General features: G+C 42.6%; 1 protein-coding gene across 1 annotated transcript in view; it reads left to right on the forward strand.

The window, feature by feature from the left end:
* Adamts12 (ADAM metallopeptidase with thrombospondin type 1 motif 12) overlaps positions 1-18,422 on the forward strand; it is a 321,421-nt gene that overhangs the window by 98,807 nt on the left and 204,192 nt on the right. Inside the window, exon 3 of the mRNA XM_026390159.2 lies at positions 15,130-15,271. Coding sequence (XP_026245944.2) covers positions 15,130-15,271 — 142 coding nt within the window. The remainder of the gene's footprint in view (positions 1-15,129; positions 15,272-18,422) is intronic.

Here is an 18,422-nt window from a genome sequence, read left to right on the forward strand (position 1 = left end):
CCAGAAACGGCTTTGTGTCCTCAGAGTGGAGGGTGGTTTCTGGTTTGAAAATGATGACCTTCTAAGGCATCATGAAGAAACAGTGCTGTGTCCTGGGGCTAAATCCACCATAATGGTTTTCTGCTCCCCACAGGGAAAGTGCTTTCACTTCTGGAAGCCAGTTGTCTCCTGTTGTTCTCCCTAATCACATGTTTCCTGGGTTTACAATGTGCTAGCAATTTTTTTTCTTCCTCCTTTTGTTGGACTTCTCATTTTCTGGTAAGATATGGCAAACACAGGTTCACAGATTGCTACTTAGAGGGATTTTCCTTTTTTTAAGCAAGGACATTGAAAAATTCTGAGAGGAAGAAAATTCTTTCCGTAGGCTATTGGGAAAAGGAGGTATAGTCAGAAATGACCCCAATTCCCTAACATCCCTCTTTTTGCTCAAGATTAGATCGTTTTGTATGGTGCTGTTAGAGAGAGGTAGATTTGGCTGAGATTTTGGTTGCCTCTTAGCTGATGCTCCTTATTTTATTGGCTCATGTGGGAATACAGTTTGAAATGTAATGAAAATTCCTTTCTTAATTTTCAAGAAGAGTTTTGCGTCAGTCTGGCATTTTTCAGACTGCCCATTTTCACATTTATCTTAAATTTCAAATCTGAAACATTCATTCAACTAAACTATCTATTTATGGAATGTTTTTAAACATTTTGGGGTGGTTACATTTTAATTGCACCAACTTGCCAAGATATTTTGTACGTTGTCTGCCAACCTCATATTCTTTACCACCTGTAGCCATCATCACAGTTAAAATGTATTTAAATTGAGGTAAATTAAGGGCTGACGTGGGGCTATTACTACTATTTCTTGTATCTTTAGTGTTTTCCCAACTGGAAGGTTAGGGAGATAAAAACCACAAAGCACCACATGATGGAGGAGTGCAGTGTTTTTCAAAGTGTGATATGTGGATTATCTGTCTCTGAAACCTCAGGATACTTATTAAATGCAGATTCTAGGACATTATACCAGACTTACTGAATCTCTGGGCAAAGCTCTTGAGCACAGATGTTTAATAAGCTCTCCATATAACTCTTTTGCACACTAAAGTTAGTGAGCCTCTGGACTATTGAGTGATTTGATGATTTCTTTTTTTTTTTGGTAGTTGCAATTTTGATTTCTGAAGATACACTTTAATGGCCTGAAGATATACTTTAATGGTCTGATTCTTCCCTAAGATTCTGCTCTTGCTTCTCAAAACAATAATTAATGAACTATGGGAATAGATCTTAGGAATTAGAAGAGAATAAATGCACTCAGTCCTAAGTATTCTCACATGAAAAACAAAGATAATTAAGAAGCAACTTCCGTACCCTTATATGAGCAAATTTTCTTCTAGAATAAATAAAAAAGCGTGTTTCCAGAAATAAACAACTGTAATAACCATATTGCAAGATGAGGAAATGATTATTAATAGGGAAGATTCTATCAGTGTGAGAAGTTTGTACAGAAATATTTATTTGGGGTAAGTTCTCGTTTTTTTGTTTTGTTTTTGTTTTTGGCTTGGGGTCATTGTTGCGTATTACCTCATCCAGTTCTTAATATTACTCCTCACCAGAAAAACATGTTGTCATCACCATTTTATAAGTGAGGAAACTGAGACTTAGAAAGACCAAATTACTTGTATGAAGCTGCATCGCTTGCTAGTGCTGGAACTGGGTGTTGAACTCAGGCCTTGTCTCCAATCTGGTGTTTTCCACTGAAGGAAAACAAACTGCTATAGATTCTGTTTCTAGCAGGAAAATAAGGAGGCAGGACTTGGCATCCCTGAGTGACTTACAGACTTGGATATTAAATCAACTGAAGATGTTGGTTTAATTCATTTGAGGAAATCCCAATTTGCTAATTCTGATTGACTTTTCCTGAAAGGTGCACCGAAAGCCAAACTCTCAGGCTGAGAAGATGTTTATACTTTGTTGGAGGTTTGATTAGAAGCCTTGACCTTGGCTTCCAGCCCTGAGACTATCAAAAGAAAAAAAAATTTAAAAAAAGAAACAAATCTGTCAATTCTGTCACCTCTCAGATTTTTTCCAGATAACTTCCTGTACACCCAGTCACCACTAATTATCCACTAGTTAGCATGGTATCTGTTGGACCTGCTTGGTGTCAGCTAAGGAGAGCTCTGCATAGAGGTGAAGGATTCTCACCCATTCCCTGCTCACTAGTGAGACCCACACACTTCATAGAAGGAAGTTACTTCTGCAGCTGTAAGGTGAGAGGGGAGGAAGTGATTCTGCCCTAAGTCTTGGATATAGGCTATGAGGGCCTACACATCCTCTTGCTCATTCTACCACTGTCTGAATCCGGACCTTGATCTGAGTGTATTTGAGTCAGTCTCCTACGTGAGGCCCTACCTCCTGGGCTGGTCTCAGCTCAGACCTGACAAGTACTTCTGAAAACATTGATTTGAACAGTTCCTTCCTGCTTCCTTCTCCCCACCCTTCTGCCAACATATCTTGCCTACAATATCCATGGGCTCTCATCTCTCCGTTCTTCTGCTCAGAATCTTAAAGATCCTGACTTCTGGCAATTTCAGCTTACATTTGTGGGGTCCCTCCACCCCCTTGCACAAATAGTTATCCCTCTCTAAAGCCCCCAGGCAAACACATCATCACTCTTGCTCTGAGAACAGCTGATTCCATCACCTGCCTGACTTCAACTTCCCTTCAGATTTCCACTGAGGGAGCAATGCTTCCACTCATATGGAGAGGCCAGCTGTTGAGATATGGGCTCCATCTTCTAGCCCAGAGATGGCTCATGGTCACTACCACTCCTTGACATCCCTCCCTTGTGGCTGGAGGGTAGCACCTCTCGGTCTGTGGAAGCAAAGAATAAGGTTTATCAGTGCGGCAGGTGGTAGCTTTTATTTTTTTTTTTTTTTTTTTTTTTTTTTTTTTTTTTTTTACCTCTTTTTTTTTTATTGTTGGTCATTCAAAACATTACATAGTTCCTCATACATCATATTTCACAGTTTGATTCAAATGAGTTATGAACTCCCAATTTTATCCCGTATACAGATTGCTGTATCACATCAGTTACCCTTCCATTGATTGACATATTGCCTTTCTAGTGTCTGATGTATTCTGCTGTCTGTATTATTCTCTACTATCCCCCCTCCCCTCCCCTCCCCTCCCCTTTTCTCTCTCTACCCCTTCTACTGTAAATCACTTCTTCCATTTGAATTATCTTGTCTTACCCCTCCTTTCCTCTTATATGTCATTTTGTATAACCCTGAGGATCGCCTTCCATTTCCATGCGATTCCCCTTCTCGTTTCCTTTCCCTCCCACCTCTCAACCCTGTTAATGAAAATCTTCGTCTCAAGCTCTTCGTCCCTACCCTGTCCTTGTTTCCTCCCCTTATATCAGAGGAGTCATTTGGTATTTGTTTTTTAAAGATTGACTAGCTTCACTTAGCATAATCTGCTCTAATGCCATCCATTTCCCTCCAAATTCTATGATTTTATCATTTTTAAATGCAGAGTAATACTCCATTGTGTATAAATGCCACATTTTTTTAATCCATTCATCTATTGAAGGGCATCTAGGCTGATTCCACAATCTTGCTATCGTGAATTGTGCTGCTATGAACATCGATGTAGCAGTGTCCCTGTAGCATGCTCTTATTAGGTCTTTAGGGAATAGACCGAGAAGGGGAATAGCTGGATCAAATGGTGGTTCCATTCCCAGCTTTCCAAGAAATCTCCATACTGCTTTCCAAATTGGCTGCACCAATTTGCAGTCCCACCAGCAATGAACAAGAGTGCCCTTTTCCCCACATCCTCTCCAGCACTTATTGTTGTTTGACTTCCTAATGGCTGCCAATCTTACTGGAGTGAGATGGTATCTTAGGGTAGTTTTGATTTGCATTTCTCTGACTGCTAGCGATGGTGAGCATTTTTTCATGTACTTATTGATTGATTGTATGTCCTCTTCTGAGAAGTGTCTGTTCAGGTCCTTTGCCCATTTATTGATTGGGTTACTTGTTGTCTTATTGTCTAATTTTTTGAGTTCTTTGTATATTCTGGTTATTAGGGCTCTATCTGAAGTGTGTGGAGTAAAGATTTGTTCCCAGGATGTAGGCTCCCTGTTTATCTCTCTTATTGTTTCTTTTGCTGAGAAAAAACTTTTTAGTTTGAGTAAGTCCCATTTGTTGATTCTAGTTGTTAACTCTTGCGCTATGGGTGTCCTATTGAGGAATTTGGAGCCTGCTCCCACAGTATGTAGATCATAACCAACTTTTTCTTCTATCAGATGCCGTGTCTCTGATTTAATATCAAGCTCCTTGATCCATTTTGAGTTAACTTTTGTGCAAGGCGAGAGATAGGGATTCAGATTCATTTTGATGCAAATGGATTTCCAGTTTTCCCAGCACCATTTGTTGAAGATGCTATCCTTCCTCCATTGCATGCTTTTAGCCCCTTTATCAAATATAAGATAGTTGTAGTTTTGTGGATTGGTTACTGTGTCCTCTATTCTATACCATTGGTCCACCCGCCTGTTTTGGTACCAGTACCATGCTGTTTTCGTTACTATTGCTCTGTAGTATAGTTTGAAGTCTGGTATCGCTATACTGCCTGATTCACACTTCCTGCTTAGTATTGTTTTTGCTATTCTGGGTCTTTTATTATTCCATATGAATTTCATGATTCTTTTATCTATTTCTACAAGAAATGCAGCTGGGATTTTGATTGGCATTGCATTGAACTTATAGAGAACTTTTGGTAATATCGCCATTTTGATGATGTTGGATCTGCCTATCCATGAGCAGGGTATATTTTTCCATCTTCTAAGGTCTTCTTCTATGTCTTTCTTTAGGGTTTTGTAATTTTCATTGTATAAATCTTTCACCTCTTTTGTTAGGTTGATTCCCAAGTATTTTATTTTTTGGGGGGATATTGTGAATGGAGTAGTTGTCCTCATTTCCGTTTCAGAGGATTTGTCGCTGATATACAGGAATGCCTTTGATTTATGCGTGTTGATTTTATATCCTGCCACTTTGCTGAATTCATTTATTAGCTCTAATAGCTTCTCTGTAGACCCTTTTGGGTCTGCTAGGTATAGAATCATATCATCTGCAAATAGTGATAATTTAAGTTCTTCTTTTCCAATTTTTATCCCTTTAATTTCTTTCGTCTGTCTAATTGCTCTTGCCAGTGTTTCGAGGACTATGTTGAACAGAAGTGGTGAGAGAGGGCATCCCTGTCTTGTACCAGATCTTAGAGGGAATGCCTTCAATTTTTCTCCATTCAGAATGATGCTGGCCTGTGGCTTATCATATATTGCTTTTACAATGTTGAGGTATGATCCTGTTATCCCTAATTTTTCTAGAGTTTTGAACATAAAGGGATGCTGTACTTTGTCGAATGCTTTTTCTGCGTCTATCGAGACTATCATATGGTTCTTATTTTTTAGTCTATTGATGTGGTGGATAACATTTATTGATTTCCGTATATTGAACCAGCCTTGCATCCCATGGATGAATCCTACTTGATCATGGTGTATAATTTTTTTGATATGTATTTGAATCCGGTTCGCCAGAATTTTATTGAGAATTTTTGCGTCAAGGTTCATTAGAGATATTGGTCTGTAGTTTTCTTTCTTTGAAGTGTCTTTGTCTGGTTTCGGAATCAGGGTGATGTTGGCCTCGTAGAATGAATTTGGAAGTTCTCCCTCTTTTTCTATTTCCTGAAATAGCTTGAAAAGTATTGGTGTTAGTTCCTCTTTAAAGGTTTTGTAAAACTCTGCTGTATACCCATCCGGTCCTGGGCTTTTCTTAGTTGGTAGTCTTTTGATGGTTTCTTCTATTTCTTCTATTGTTATTGGTCTGTTTAGGTTGTCTATATCCTCCTGGTTCAATCTGGGCAGATCGTAAGACTTAAGGAATTTATCTATGCCTTCACTATCTTCTATTTTATTGGAGTATAAGGCTTCAAAATAGTCTCTGATTATCTTCTGTATTTCTGAAGTGTCTGTTGTGATATTGCCTTTTTCATCCCGTATGCTAGTAATCTGGGTTCTCTCTCTTCTTCTCTTCGTTAGCATGGCTAAGGGTCTGTCAATTTTATTTATTTTTTCAAAGAACCAGCTTTTAGTTTTGTCAATTTTTTCAATTGTTTCTTTTGTTTCAATTTCATTAATTTCAGCTCTGATTTTGATTATTTCTTGCCTTCTACTTCTTTTGCTGTTGTTTTGCTCCTCTTTTTCTAGGATTTTGAGATGAAGTATGAGATCATTTATTTGTTGGTTTTTTCTTTTTTTGAGGAATGAACTCCAAGCAATGAATTTTCCTCTTAGGACTGCTTTCAATGTGTCCCATAGATTCCGATATGTTGTGTCCGTGTTTTCATTTAACTCTAGGAATTTTTTAATTTCCTCCTTGATGTCTTCAATAACCCATATGTCACTCAGCAACCTGTTGTTCATTCTCCAAGTGATGCTTGATTTTTCCTTTCTTCTTTTATCATTGATTTTCAGTTTCATTCCATTATGATCAGATAAGATGCATGGTATTATCTCTACCCCTTTATATTGTCTAAGAGTTGCCCTGTGACATAATATATGGTCTATTTTTGAGAAGGTTCCATGTGCTGCTGAAAAAAAAGTGTAACTACTTGATGTTGGGTGGTAAAGTCTATATATGTCAATTAAGTCTAGGTTATTAATTGTGTTGTTGAGTTCTATAGTTTCCTTGTTTAACTTTTGTTTGGAAGATCTGTCCAGTGGTGAGAGAGGTGTGTTGAAGTCTCCCATGATGATTGTATGGTGGTCTATCAGACTCTTGAACTTGAGAAGAGTTTGCTGGATGAACACCGCTGCACCATTATTTGGGGCATATATATTTATGATTGTTATGTCTTGTTGGTTTATGGTTCCCTTGAGCAGTATGAAGTGTCCTTCTTTATCCCTTTTGATTAGCTTTGGCTTGAAATCTATTTTATTAGATATGAGTATGGACACGCCTGCTTGTTTCCGCTGTCCATATGAGTGGTATGATTTTTCCCAACCTTTCACCTTCAGTCTATGGATATCTTTTTCTATCAGATGCGTCTCCTGTAGACAGCATATTGTTGGGTCTTGTTTTGTGATCCATTCTACTAGCCTGTGTCTCTTAATTGGTGAGTTTAAGCCATTGACATTTAGGGTTATTATTGAGATATGGTTTGTACTTCTATCCATATTTGTTTGTTGATGTTACTAAACCTGATTTGTTATCCTCTTTGACTACTTTCCCCCCTTTACTGTCCTACCTCCCATTGTTGGTTTTCAATGTTATTTTCCATTTCCTCTTCCTGCAATGTTTTGCCAAGGATTTTTTGAAGAGATGGTTTTCTAGCTGCGAATTCTTTTAACTTTTGTTTATCATGGAAGGTTTTAATTTCATCTTCTAACCTGAAGCTTAATTTTGCCGGATACACGATTCTTGGTTGGAACCCATTTTCTTTCAGTGTTTGAAATATGTTATTCCAGGATCTTCTAGCTTTCAGAGTCTGTGTTGAGAGATCAGCTGTTATCCTGATTGGTTTACCCCTAAATGTAATCTGCTTCCTTTCCCTTGTAGCTTTTAAAATTCTTTCCTTATTCTGTATGTTGGACATCTTCACTATAATGTGTCTAGGTGTGGATCTCTTATGGTTTTGTACATTCGGCGTCCTGTAGGCTTCTAGGATTTGGGATTCTGTCTCATTCTTCAAGTCTGGGAAGTTTTCTCGTATTATTTCATTGAATAGGCTGTGTATTCCTCTGGTTTGGAGCTCTGTGCCTTCCTGTATCCCAATGACTCTTAAATTTGGTCTTTTGATATTGTCCCATATTTCTTGGATGTTCTGTTCATGGTTTCTTAGCAGACTTGCTGAGCTGTCTATGTTCTTTTCCAGTTGAAATACTTTGTCTTCATTGTCTGATGTTCTCTCTTCTAAGTGATCTACTCTGCTGGTAGTATTCTCAATTGAGTTTTTAAGTTGGTTTATTTTTTCCTGCAATTCTAGTATTTCTATTTGTTTGTTTTTTATTTCCTCTATCTCCCTGTGAAATTGATCTTTTACTTCCTGGATTTGTTTGTCAATGTGATCTTTCATTATCTGATTTTGCTGTCTCATGTCTTCCTTGAGACTCCAGATCATCTGAAGCATGTATATCCTGATCTCTCTATCTGACATTCCATCTGTTGCACCTATTACCTCTTCTAAAGTTGAGTTGACCTGCATTGCCTGTGGTCCTTTCTTTCCTTGTCTTTTCATACTGCTGGCGTTTCTTTCTGCTTGGTGAAACTGTTGTGTTTTGAAATTTTCCCTCTATTTATTTATATTGCTCTTGTATAGTTGAATAATCACCCTTGCAGGGCATGTAGTGGCTGTGATCCTCCTCCAATTGGTGTGATCCGTCTACCACGCTGGGAGGCCCTAGGTCTGCTCTGCTGGTCGGTCAAAGGTCCGCCTACCCAGCAGGTACGAGGGGCACCTCTATCACTCCGCAGGTTGCTGGGCCTAACCTCCCGATGGGTCAAAGGTTCCCCTAGCTTGCAGGGGGCTGCTCCCGGAGCGAGAGCTAGGCCTCCCGGGGGAGCCCGGATGGTGGAGGCCGACTGCCGGTTCAGGCGGGGTGGGCCAAGCCGCACTGGGTGCCGGCGGCTTGCAAACGCGGCTGGTATCAGCAGGACTTAACTCCTGCACCCGCTGCGGGGGCACCTTTATCGCCGAGTAGCTGCGGTCGCGTGGTTGGGACCCGGGCGGGTGGGGCCGCTTCTCCCAGGGCGAGAGCTGGGCCTCCCGGGGGAGCCCGTATGGCGGAGGACTGCCGGTTCAGGCGGGGCGGGCCAAGCCGCTCCGGGATCCCGCGGGTTGCAAAGGTGGCTGGCGTCTGCAGGACTTAACTTCTGCACCCGCCGCCGGTTCGGGCGGGGCGGGCCAAGCCGCTCAGGGTTCCCGCGAGTTGCAAAGGTGGCTGGCGTCTGCAGGACTTAACTTCTGCACCCACCACGAGGGCACCTTTATTGCCGAGTAGCTGTGGCTGCCTGGTTAGGAACCGGGCGGGTGGGGCCGCTTTTCCCTGGGCGACAGCTAGGCCTCCCGGGGGAGCCCGTATGGTGGAGGACTGCCGGTTCGGGCGGGGCTGGCCAAGCCGCTCAGGGATCCCGCGGGTTGCAAAGGCGGTTGGCGTCTGCAGGACTTAACTTCTGCACCCGCCGCCGCTTGGGCAGGGCGGGCCAAGCCGCTCAGGGTTCCCGCGGGTTGCAAAGGCGGCTGGCGTCTGCAGGATTTAACTTCTGCACCCGCCACGTGGGCACCTTTATTGCCGAGTAGCTGTGGCTGCCTGGTTAGGAACCGGGCGGGTGGGGCCGCTTTTCCCAGGGCGAGAGCTAGGCCTCCTGGGGGAGCCTGTATGTCGGAGGACTGCCGGTTCCGGCGGGGCGGGCCAAGCCACTCAGGGATCCCGCGGGTTGCAAAGGTGGCTGGCGTCTGCAGGACTTAACTTCTGCACCCACCACAAGGGCACCTTTATCTCCAAGTAGCTGAGGCCACCTGGTTAGAAACCGGGCGGGTGGGGCCGCTTCTCCCGGGGCGAGAGCTAGGCCTCCCGGGGGAGCCCGTATGGCGGAGGACTGCCGGTTCGGGCGGGGCGGGCCAAGCCGCCCAGGGATCCCGCGGGTTGCAAAGGCGGTTGGCGTCCGCAGGACTTAACTTCTGCACCCGCCGGTTCGGGCGGGGCGGGCTAAGCCGCTCAGGGTTCCCGCGGGTTGCAAAGGCGGCTGGCGTCTACAGGACTTAACTTCTGCACTCGCCACGTGGGCACCTTTATTGCCGAGTAGCTGTGGCTGCCTGGTTAGGAACCTGGCGGGTGGGGCCGCTTCTCCCAGGGCGAGAGCTAGGCCTCCCGGGGGAGCCCGTATGGCGGAGGACTGCCGGTTCGGGCGGGGCGGGCCAAGCCACTCAGGGTTCCCGGGGGTTGCAAAGGTGGCTGGCGTCTACAGGACTTAACTTCTGCACCCGCCACGTGGGCACCTTTATCGCTGAGTAGCTGTGGCTGCCAGGTTAGGAAGCGGGCGGGTGGGGCCGCTTCTCCCAGGGCGAGAGCTAGGCCTCCAGGGGGAGCCGCCTGCCGGAGCGGCTGATGGTTGGGGGACTAGACCTCTGTGCCCGCGTGGCCTTCCAAGATCCACTTCTCTGGGGCAACCTGTCACTTCGAGTAAACCTACCAGTTCACGGCAGCTCTCCTCTTAAGGAAGTTATGGTAGAAGTTCCTCCGTAGCTAGGCTGCAGCTGTTTCGATGAGTCTTTCATATCCCGTTAAAGTGGAGACGTTGGAGACGCTGCTTCCTCGCCGGCCGCCATGTTGGATTCCCAGGTGGTAGCTTTTAAAAGGGCCTCTGTGAGTTTTCGCAGAAGCCCTTAACTTCAGGCCCACAATCTGGAGAAAGTCCCTTTGACTGTCATAATAGCTAATAGCTAATGCTTACTAGGCACTATGTGCTGACACTCATCCTGCACTTTGTACAAAATGACTTAATCCACATGAAATCTCTAATAAATTATTGTAACTACTGTATTTACCAGATGAGGAAACTGAGGCCCAAGAAGTTAAGTCACTTGCAGCTAAGAGACAAACGGAGCAACTGGACCTGGAGTACTTACTTTCAAACACCATTTTATACTTGTTTCTTATGGGTGATGCTGTGATCAAATGGACTATCACACATTTATTGGGTACCTATCATATACCGAGGCCTCTGGTAGGGATTTGACATATAGTGTCTCTGAAAGTCACAAGTTACCATAGGTTTTGCCCCATTTTATAGGTCAGAAAACTGGGTGGGCTCCTGTGTTAAGTAGTGTGACCAAGATCACACAGCTCATGCTGTTTCTAATAAACCCTGTGATAACTTGATTTCATATCCTTTGGAACCCATTTTGTCCATTTTTTTCAAAAATATTTTCCCTTACAGTTTCAGATTCTGAACTCAGTAGGACCTGCAGCCAGTGCATTGGGAGTGGTCTTGTGTAGCAGGGTTGCATCAGGCTTCTCTGAAGAGCAGCTGAGAGATGTGAGGGCATGTAGGTTAACGCTCCAGGCCTCTCAGGGACAGCTCCTTGGAGAAGTTGAGCTTAGTATCCATTTCTTTATGGCCACAACCCCAGTTCCACTCTTCTGCTGGGACATTTGTGCCTCCTTTTCAGGCTTCAGGACAGTGGCAGCCTCCTCACACAGTCTTTGCACTGGTAGGTTTATTTCTGGACACTCTTTTTAATTTTGGCAAATGCTGCATTTATATATATATATAGTTGCTTCTATGAATTCTCTGAAGTCTGCCTACGGAGCATTGGTGTTCCCACTCTGGTTTCTGATTGCTCATGAAAATCAAATTGTTATAGTCACATTTTCGCTGTTATTTCTTTTTTAAAGGCAAGTGCTCAAATCTTTCTTTGTTTACAACACTCATCACTATACTTTGAATGTGCTTATAAGATCTTTCCCCATCCCTAGTCAGCCAGGTTCTAGAAATAAGAAATCTAACTGCCTGCAGCTATTTAAATTTAAGAAAATAAAGTTAAATGAAATAAAAAATTCAGTTCCTCTGTTGCACTAACCACATCTCAAGTGCTCAATAGTCACATGGGGCTGGCAGCCACTGAACCAGACAGTGCAGACAGACCATCTTTACCATTACAGTGAGTGCTGTCAACAGTACCATTCCTGTTCCCAGGGACCATCTTCTATATTGCCATATCTCTAATACCTGCTTGGCTCATGGTAACTGCCAAATGGGTACAATGGAGAGAACCTTTCTGACTTCAGCCCATATCTCTTCAAACTACATGTGTCACTAGGGCTGCCAAGATTCACAGACAGTACGTCCTGAGCTCAGTGGCATTACCAGTCACTCTCCTCTTGGGCTCCATGGAGGCCAGGAGGGAGCTCTTGGCATCACAGTAGGCAGTGGAGCACGCTAGAGGAATCTTTCCAGTGATGACATCACTACCTCCACCACCTCTCCATCTTCCAAGGTATGTGTAATCCAGAGACTTCTATTTTTAACTGGCTTGTGGTCCTGGATACTTATTGAATGAGGAAAAGTTGTTTGCATCGTACAAACCAGCAAAAAGAAAGTTAATCATTCTGGAAGGCTTGCATGGCTTTAGAACTGAGCCAAATGTTTTGGAGACTATAGAAATTCAATCTTCTTTGCTCTCTGAAACTAGTCTTTTCCACTGGCTTCCACCTCCTGAGAGCCACAGCACTGGAGTCCATAGCACCGAGGCAAGGGTTGTCCTGTGGGTGCCCTGTAAGGTGGGTAGAGCTCTGCATACAGGGCTCCAGGTCTGAGATCTAGGTCCAGCACTGCCAGTGGCAGTGGGCTGGTCTGTGGGCTAAGAACATTGAACCCTTTTCAACTGGAAAATGCTAGAGCTTTGCTATTCCCTTCCCACTGTCTTCAAGAACATTGGCCTATCTTCCTGGCCAGGCTATGAATCTTGAGGGTAGGGATCAGAGCTGTTGGCACAGGCTGGCCATGGAATAATGCAGACTGATACTCCAGAAGCAGGGTTTGGGGTATGCTCTTGTATTCCCTTTCCTGTCTGTAAATAGGGGGCAAGTGTTACCTTTCTAGTGCTCCATATACCATAATCAGGTAATTTAGGTACTTTCTTATCCCAATCCCCCCCCTTTTTTTTCATTTCAGTTCTTGATTATCAGAATGTCGATCACATTCTTATCTCTATGGGAGTCAAAAAAATTTGATGTGGTAACTTATGATATTTTCAAATAAAAAGGAATTCCTTTCTTGGATAGAGTGATGAGTTTGGGCAACATAATTCCACTGTGCAACTCCAAGGGGTGCCGTTCACATATATATACCACTAGTTCTATAATAGCACTAGTTCTTAACCTTCAGCCTGCTAGGTTTTACTTGTGGTACTCCTGAAGGCACAACAGCATGGGTTAGGTCACCTTTTTCTAGGCTCTGTGACTTTAAAGCATCCTATTCAGTAATTTCTTCTAAGACATTGCTAGTCTCTCCCTGAGCCCCAAATCACTGTTACTAACTGAAGTTTAATGTCAGAGAAATTAAGATGACTAACACTTTGATCCAAGTTGAAGGGAGGGAAGAGGGGTTGTGGGCATTTATTCTCAGTCTTGAGAGTGTCCTGAGGAATATGTGACAGTCCCTCCTCACTCTTCCTTAGGAGAGAGCAGTGGTGATCACATGCCAACTGACATGCACCAGGGCACCTCTGCACTGTCTTACCCCCTGGGTTTGCCATTTATCTACTGAAGCAATTTCAAGAGTGATTTAATAGGCCTTGAGAAAGCTACGCACCATAACAAGATCCTTTCCGTTGGCTAGCCCTTCACACTTGAAATGAATTAGTAGACTTTTTTCTTTTGCATCAAATAAAAAAATAAGCAGAGGCTTAAAACTAATATATTAATATTAGAAATCAGGGTAATAGTTAATCTTGGGGAATATTTTTAATTGGGATGAAGAACATGGAGTCAGTTCGTTACTGGTGATATTCCATTTCTTTTTCTTTTTTGACAGGGGGACAGGGGGTTGAACTCAGGGGTACTGAGCTACACTCTCAGTTCTTTTTTTTTTTTTTTCAGTTTTGAGACATGGTCTTACTAAGTTGCTTAGGCTGGTCTCAAACTTGCAATCATCCTGCTTCAACCTCCTGAGTTGCTGGGATCACATGTGTGCACCATGGTACCTCGTGTAATATACCATTTCTTCACATTCATGTTCCCTTCACGAAAGACTTATGGGTATTTACAGTTATGATTTATATATCTCTCAATATGATACAAAATAAAATTTCTTTAAAGCAGCTTTTAGAGGCTTGCCTTAGAAAGCATTCACAGATATTTATAACTTATTTAAACAGGTAGGTGGCTTTATTTCCAAAAGAGAGTTAGCAGTTTGTTAAGACTAGTGGATACCGGAAGGGAGAAGAGTAGACAATAAAGGAGGTGATCTCATTCTGCCTGGGTTCTTCTGAATACAGAGTACAAGTCCTCAGTGAATTCATACTTTCTCAATTTCACTTTTCTTTGAGGGTATATGAGAAGTGAACAGATTGCATGAAAAACTGGGCTGGGAAGTGCCTCCTTTTACTCAGAGCCAGGCCTGGTAACAGAGGAAGGTGATTTTCTTGGGCCGTGTGCTTCAGGGAAAGTGTGGAGCCAGGCCTTTCTTTGTAATCAAAACACAGATGATTTCTTCCAGCATGACCTGGCTCCTGAATGCCGAGAAGAGACCAATAAACCAGGGCCACCTGGGCACCAGATGTACAGAACTCTTTATGTGTTAGAAGAGGGAGGAGGTGCAGAGCTTCGCTGGGAAATGCCCCCCCCACACACACACACACTCTTCCCCCAACAGCAGTGTCTTTTCCTGCCGGTTCCCTTCTCCTCAGCACATGTGGGGGCCTGGGTCAGCAGCCCCACTTACACATGAGCAGGTCTCCTGCATGCCCTGTACTGGTGGGTCGCTAGCTCTCCCAGGTCTCATTCAGCTTCTGAGAAACATTGAGGCTGAAGAGATTCCTGTGTACACAGGCTTAGCCTGTGAAGGAGTGTAGATGGACGGGAGCCATTTGCAGGAAAATATTTGGCTCTCAGGAATTCTCCTTCATATGATCCACAAAATCGTTAACTCTTTCCTCAAATGAAGTCCCATCTGTTTCTTTTGCACAACCAGGGTCCCAAATTCAAGTCTAAAGAAATCCCAATTAGCCCTTTTTCTTGATGGTTTTGTTGTTGATTTTTTCTTCAAAGACATCAGTATTGGGTTGATAACATTACAAAAAGGGACCCCAGGTCCAGCCATCTCTGAGGAGTCCTGGACTTCCACTTTGTTTCCATGGAACAAATGAGCCTCATTAGTGACAGGCCCACATTCTCCTCCTGTGCCTGGCCTCTGATTCACGGTCAAAATGGAACCGAATCTCAGCACCGAAGCAGTCTGTTTTCAGCTATTTTATTGGAATTATTTGATACCACTGTGGGCCTTGCCTGTTCTTCCTGTCCTAATATACTAATTTTCTTTGCCTAGAATTGTCTCAATTAAATCTTCTTATTGAATATATTTTCAGACTGGATTTTTCCATCTACCACATGGAGACTTTTTCATTGAGCCTGTTAAAAAGCATCCAGTGGCTGAGGGTGCCCACCCACACATCGTTTACCGGAGGCAGAGAGTTCAAGAGACAAAGGAGGCAGCCTGCGGATTAAAGGGTATTGTGACTTAAACATCTTCACAGGTTGAAGAGTTGGCTCTTTTGATTGACTGCTCTCTATTCTGCTGCCAGAAAGTATGAGCCTTGTATAAATTATTTCATTTCTCTATGCTCAAGTTTCTTTATATTGTTAATGGGAAGCAGGAAAAAGGCGCTTCTATATCCTTTTTCCATTAGTTGGTGAGACTCATGTAAGACATTCATAATAGTAGATTGGTTTTAAAAATACAACTTTTCTGAACATTTAGAGGAAATCTAGCTTAAAGACTCCATAATCAATGTTAACATCATTAAATACATTAGTGGGTAATATTACCAGACAGCTCATCACACCTGCATGTGGAAAGCAGATTTAAATGTTTGATGATACTCAGAATGATGAATGGAGGGACAATGAAAAACATGTCAACACATTATTAGATAATGAATTCTGCAGAGCTGCTTCTGTCTGTGTTGTGTTGTGTTCTGCTCTGTGTTTGCTGAGCTCTGTCCCCTGCCCTTGTGCCCTGGATATGATCTGTTCTGCCCTTCTCTGTCTTGTCCTAAGTAGTTAACGGAGCTTTCAGAGATAAACTGACCCAAGTTATTTCCTTGCAACCCCACATTCTCTTTAATGTGCAAGAAATAGTAAGCTATGAATAAAGGGCTATGGGAAATTGAGACATTTCTTTAAATATTCCATATTTCCTTTCTTCAGAAGGGAAAGTAAACAATGCCAGAATGACAGTTAACAAGAGAAATAAAGTAACATCCCTTTATTTCTTAACAATTTGGAACACGGACTTCAAAGGGAAAACAGGGAGATGATAGAGGAGTGAGGGAGCCAGGATGACATTGCAAACAGGAGAAGGGATGGACAAGGGGACAAGTGACTGCTCTACAGACCAACATCACCCACTTTCCCTACACTTGATAGCAACTTTTCTGGGAATTCTTCTATAACCTTAGCAGTGTGTGTATGCAATAAGAAACTTGAGCCTCTAATGTCTGTAGTGTTTTCTGGGCACCTAATCACACAGTTGTCATTCATTAGCAAGTGATGAAAACTACCTTTTAAATTAAAGGATTTCTTGTACAAATCATCTAGCAAGTGCTTGAAGAAGAGATTCATCACCTGCTGACCTCATTGCCAAAGGAACCAATACAGATAATAATCTCCGTGGGAATTTTAGGACTCTCTGTCACTGCCACTGTCACCTGGATTGTTGCCCAATTCATATTACACGTTGGGGTGATGGAGAGCATGTTGTGCATGTGATTCGATATCTTTTAGAGGACATCTCAGGTGTAGGTTGCCAATGTGACTGTTACTAAGGCTGGGGGAGAATTTGACTACACAGTTGCTCTGTGAATTGCGTTAATTCCTCATCCATCCTCCTTAAACACGGCTCTCTCCTGTAACTGTCCTGTTGAGGTAAGGTGATTAGAAATGGATTAGGGCTAGCTAATATTTAGTTATTAAAAAAAAGGGATGAATACAGAAAGAGTGGGGTTCATAAATGCCACAGTCCCTATGAGCTCACACAGAACACCACAATTACTGTGCTTGTCGTACTAGTTCTTATTGTGCTTTCTAGGCCAGTCTTATGACTTTGCACTTCTACAGAACTTTCGGTGGCTCATCCAACCTGCCAATGAGCTATTTGTTCTGCATTTTTCTACACATTTCCTGGAAGATACTCTCTTCTCCTTTCCCAGAACCAGTGTCAGAGTTGATCTGCTGTGCTGGAAGGACCTTTCAGAACACCTAGTGACGTCTTCCTCCACCAAAGAAGTGGTTGTCACTTAGGGAAGGCAGTGAATTTTCAATGGAATCAAGTTAGTTTGTGTCAGAGCAAGCCAGGATTCCATGGGAGCTCAGGTTTTTTACTGCCTTACATTTCTTCTTTTCTTATTCCTTGAATATAAGTCTTGTTTCTCCAGCCTCATCACAAGCCTGCTGAGTAGAGGCTCCCTCCAACCCAACACTGTACAGCATAGTGTTAGGTGCAAAGCAGGAACTAGGAACTCAGTGACTCACTGACAGGACACTGATGGCGGGAGTGGTAGCCAAGAAGATAAAGCTAGTGTACACTGGCTTCTAGTCCAGCACTGAGTGAAAGGAAAAAGAAATGTGTCTTTTCCATATATTGAGGAAGTGTGAGTTGTTTGGGACCATCCTTCTTCCTAAGAGAATAATGCTTAAATGATAGCTAGATAGTCAAGAATCTCCACCATGCTTGTGAAACAATACGTGGCATTTGGAATTTGAAAATCTTGGTAGAGTGAATTGTACATGGTCTTGCTGTTCCAGATAATTGCACCGTCCTTTGTCATGTTACCCTGCAGAGACGATGGAACTGACTGACAGCAGTTATGTCATTTGCCAAAATTAAAGTACACTTTATGCTTAGGTCAATTGATGTTGTGTGAATCACTGTGGTTATATTTAAAAAAATCATCTTTACCATGTGTAAAGCATTCTTACTTTGAAGTACACTTCAAGAAAGAAGATATCTCAATTATTTTATCCCCAAATCTGACACTTCCCTTATTTTTATTTGATACATAGAAAGTTTCCAGGAATTTCACAGTATGACCCTTATTAATATGACTCAATTTCTTTTTTTTAAAGATTTTAACATAATGCTATTAGACTCATCTTCATATTCTAAGTATGAAGTCCAGGTTAATGTTGTTGATTGAATGAGTGATTTACTTGTGTTTGCAACGGGATGCTACAAATGTGAGTGGACACTGGTCTTACCTGGACATGGGACTAAGCGCTGCAAGATCACTTTGGGTCTTGGAGGCAAGGAGAGTGTGTTCTTGTGGTAGCAATTAATGTTTGTGTATTTGTCACACAGCTTGATTTATGTCAGTATTTGGAAAATATTTCCACCCCCACACATCCCATTCCTGTGCAGCAGCTGGAAATCTCATAAATAACCATAAAATTGTTTCTTTATGGGGAAGAAAGTTTACTTGTTAGATCTAAAATCAAATATTTGAGGAAATTATCAATGTACCTTATCCTTTAATCTTCTCTTGCAAAATCAGAGAAGTGGATCCCTAGGGTAGTTTCTGGGCCAATAGGGCCAAGATTAGAAGGTTCTAGAATTTTGTTTACATTGGTTTGTGTATGGTAGATTGACCTTCCCTTCCTTCAA

This window comes from Urocitellus parryii, chromosome 1 (assembly GCF_045843805.1).
Source record: "Urocitellus parryii isolate mUroPar1 chromosome 1, mUroPar1.hap1, whole genome shotgun sequence".
Classification (NCBI taxonomy): Eukaryota; Metazoa; Chordata; class Mammalia; order Rodentia; family Sciuridae; genus Urocitellus; species Urocitellus parryii.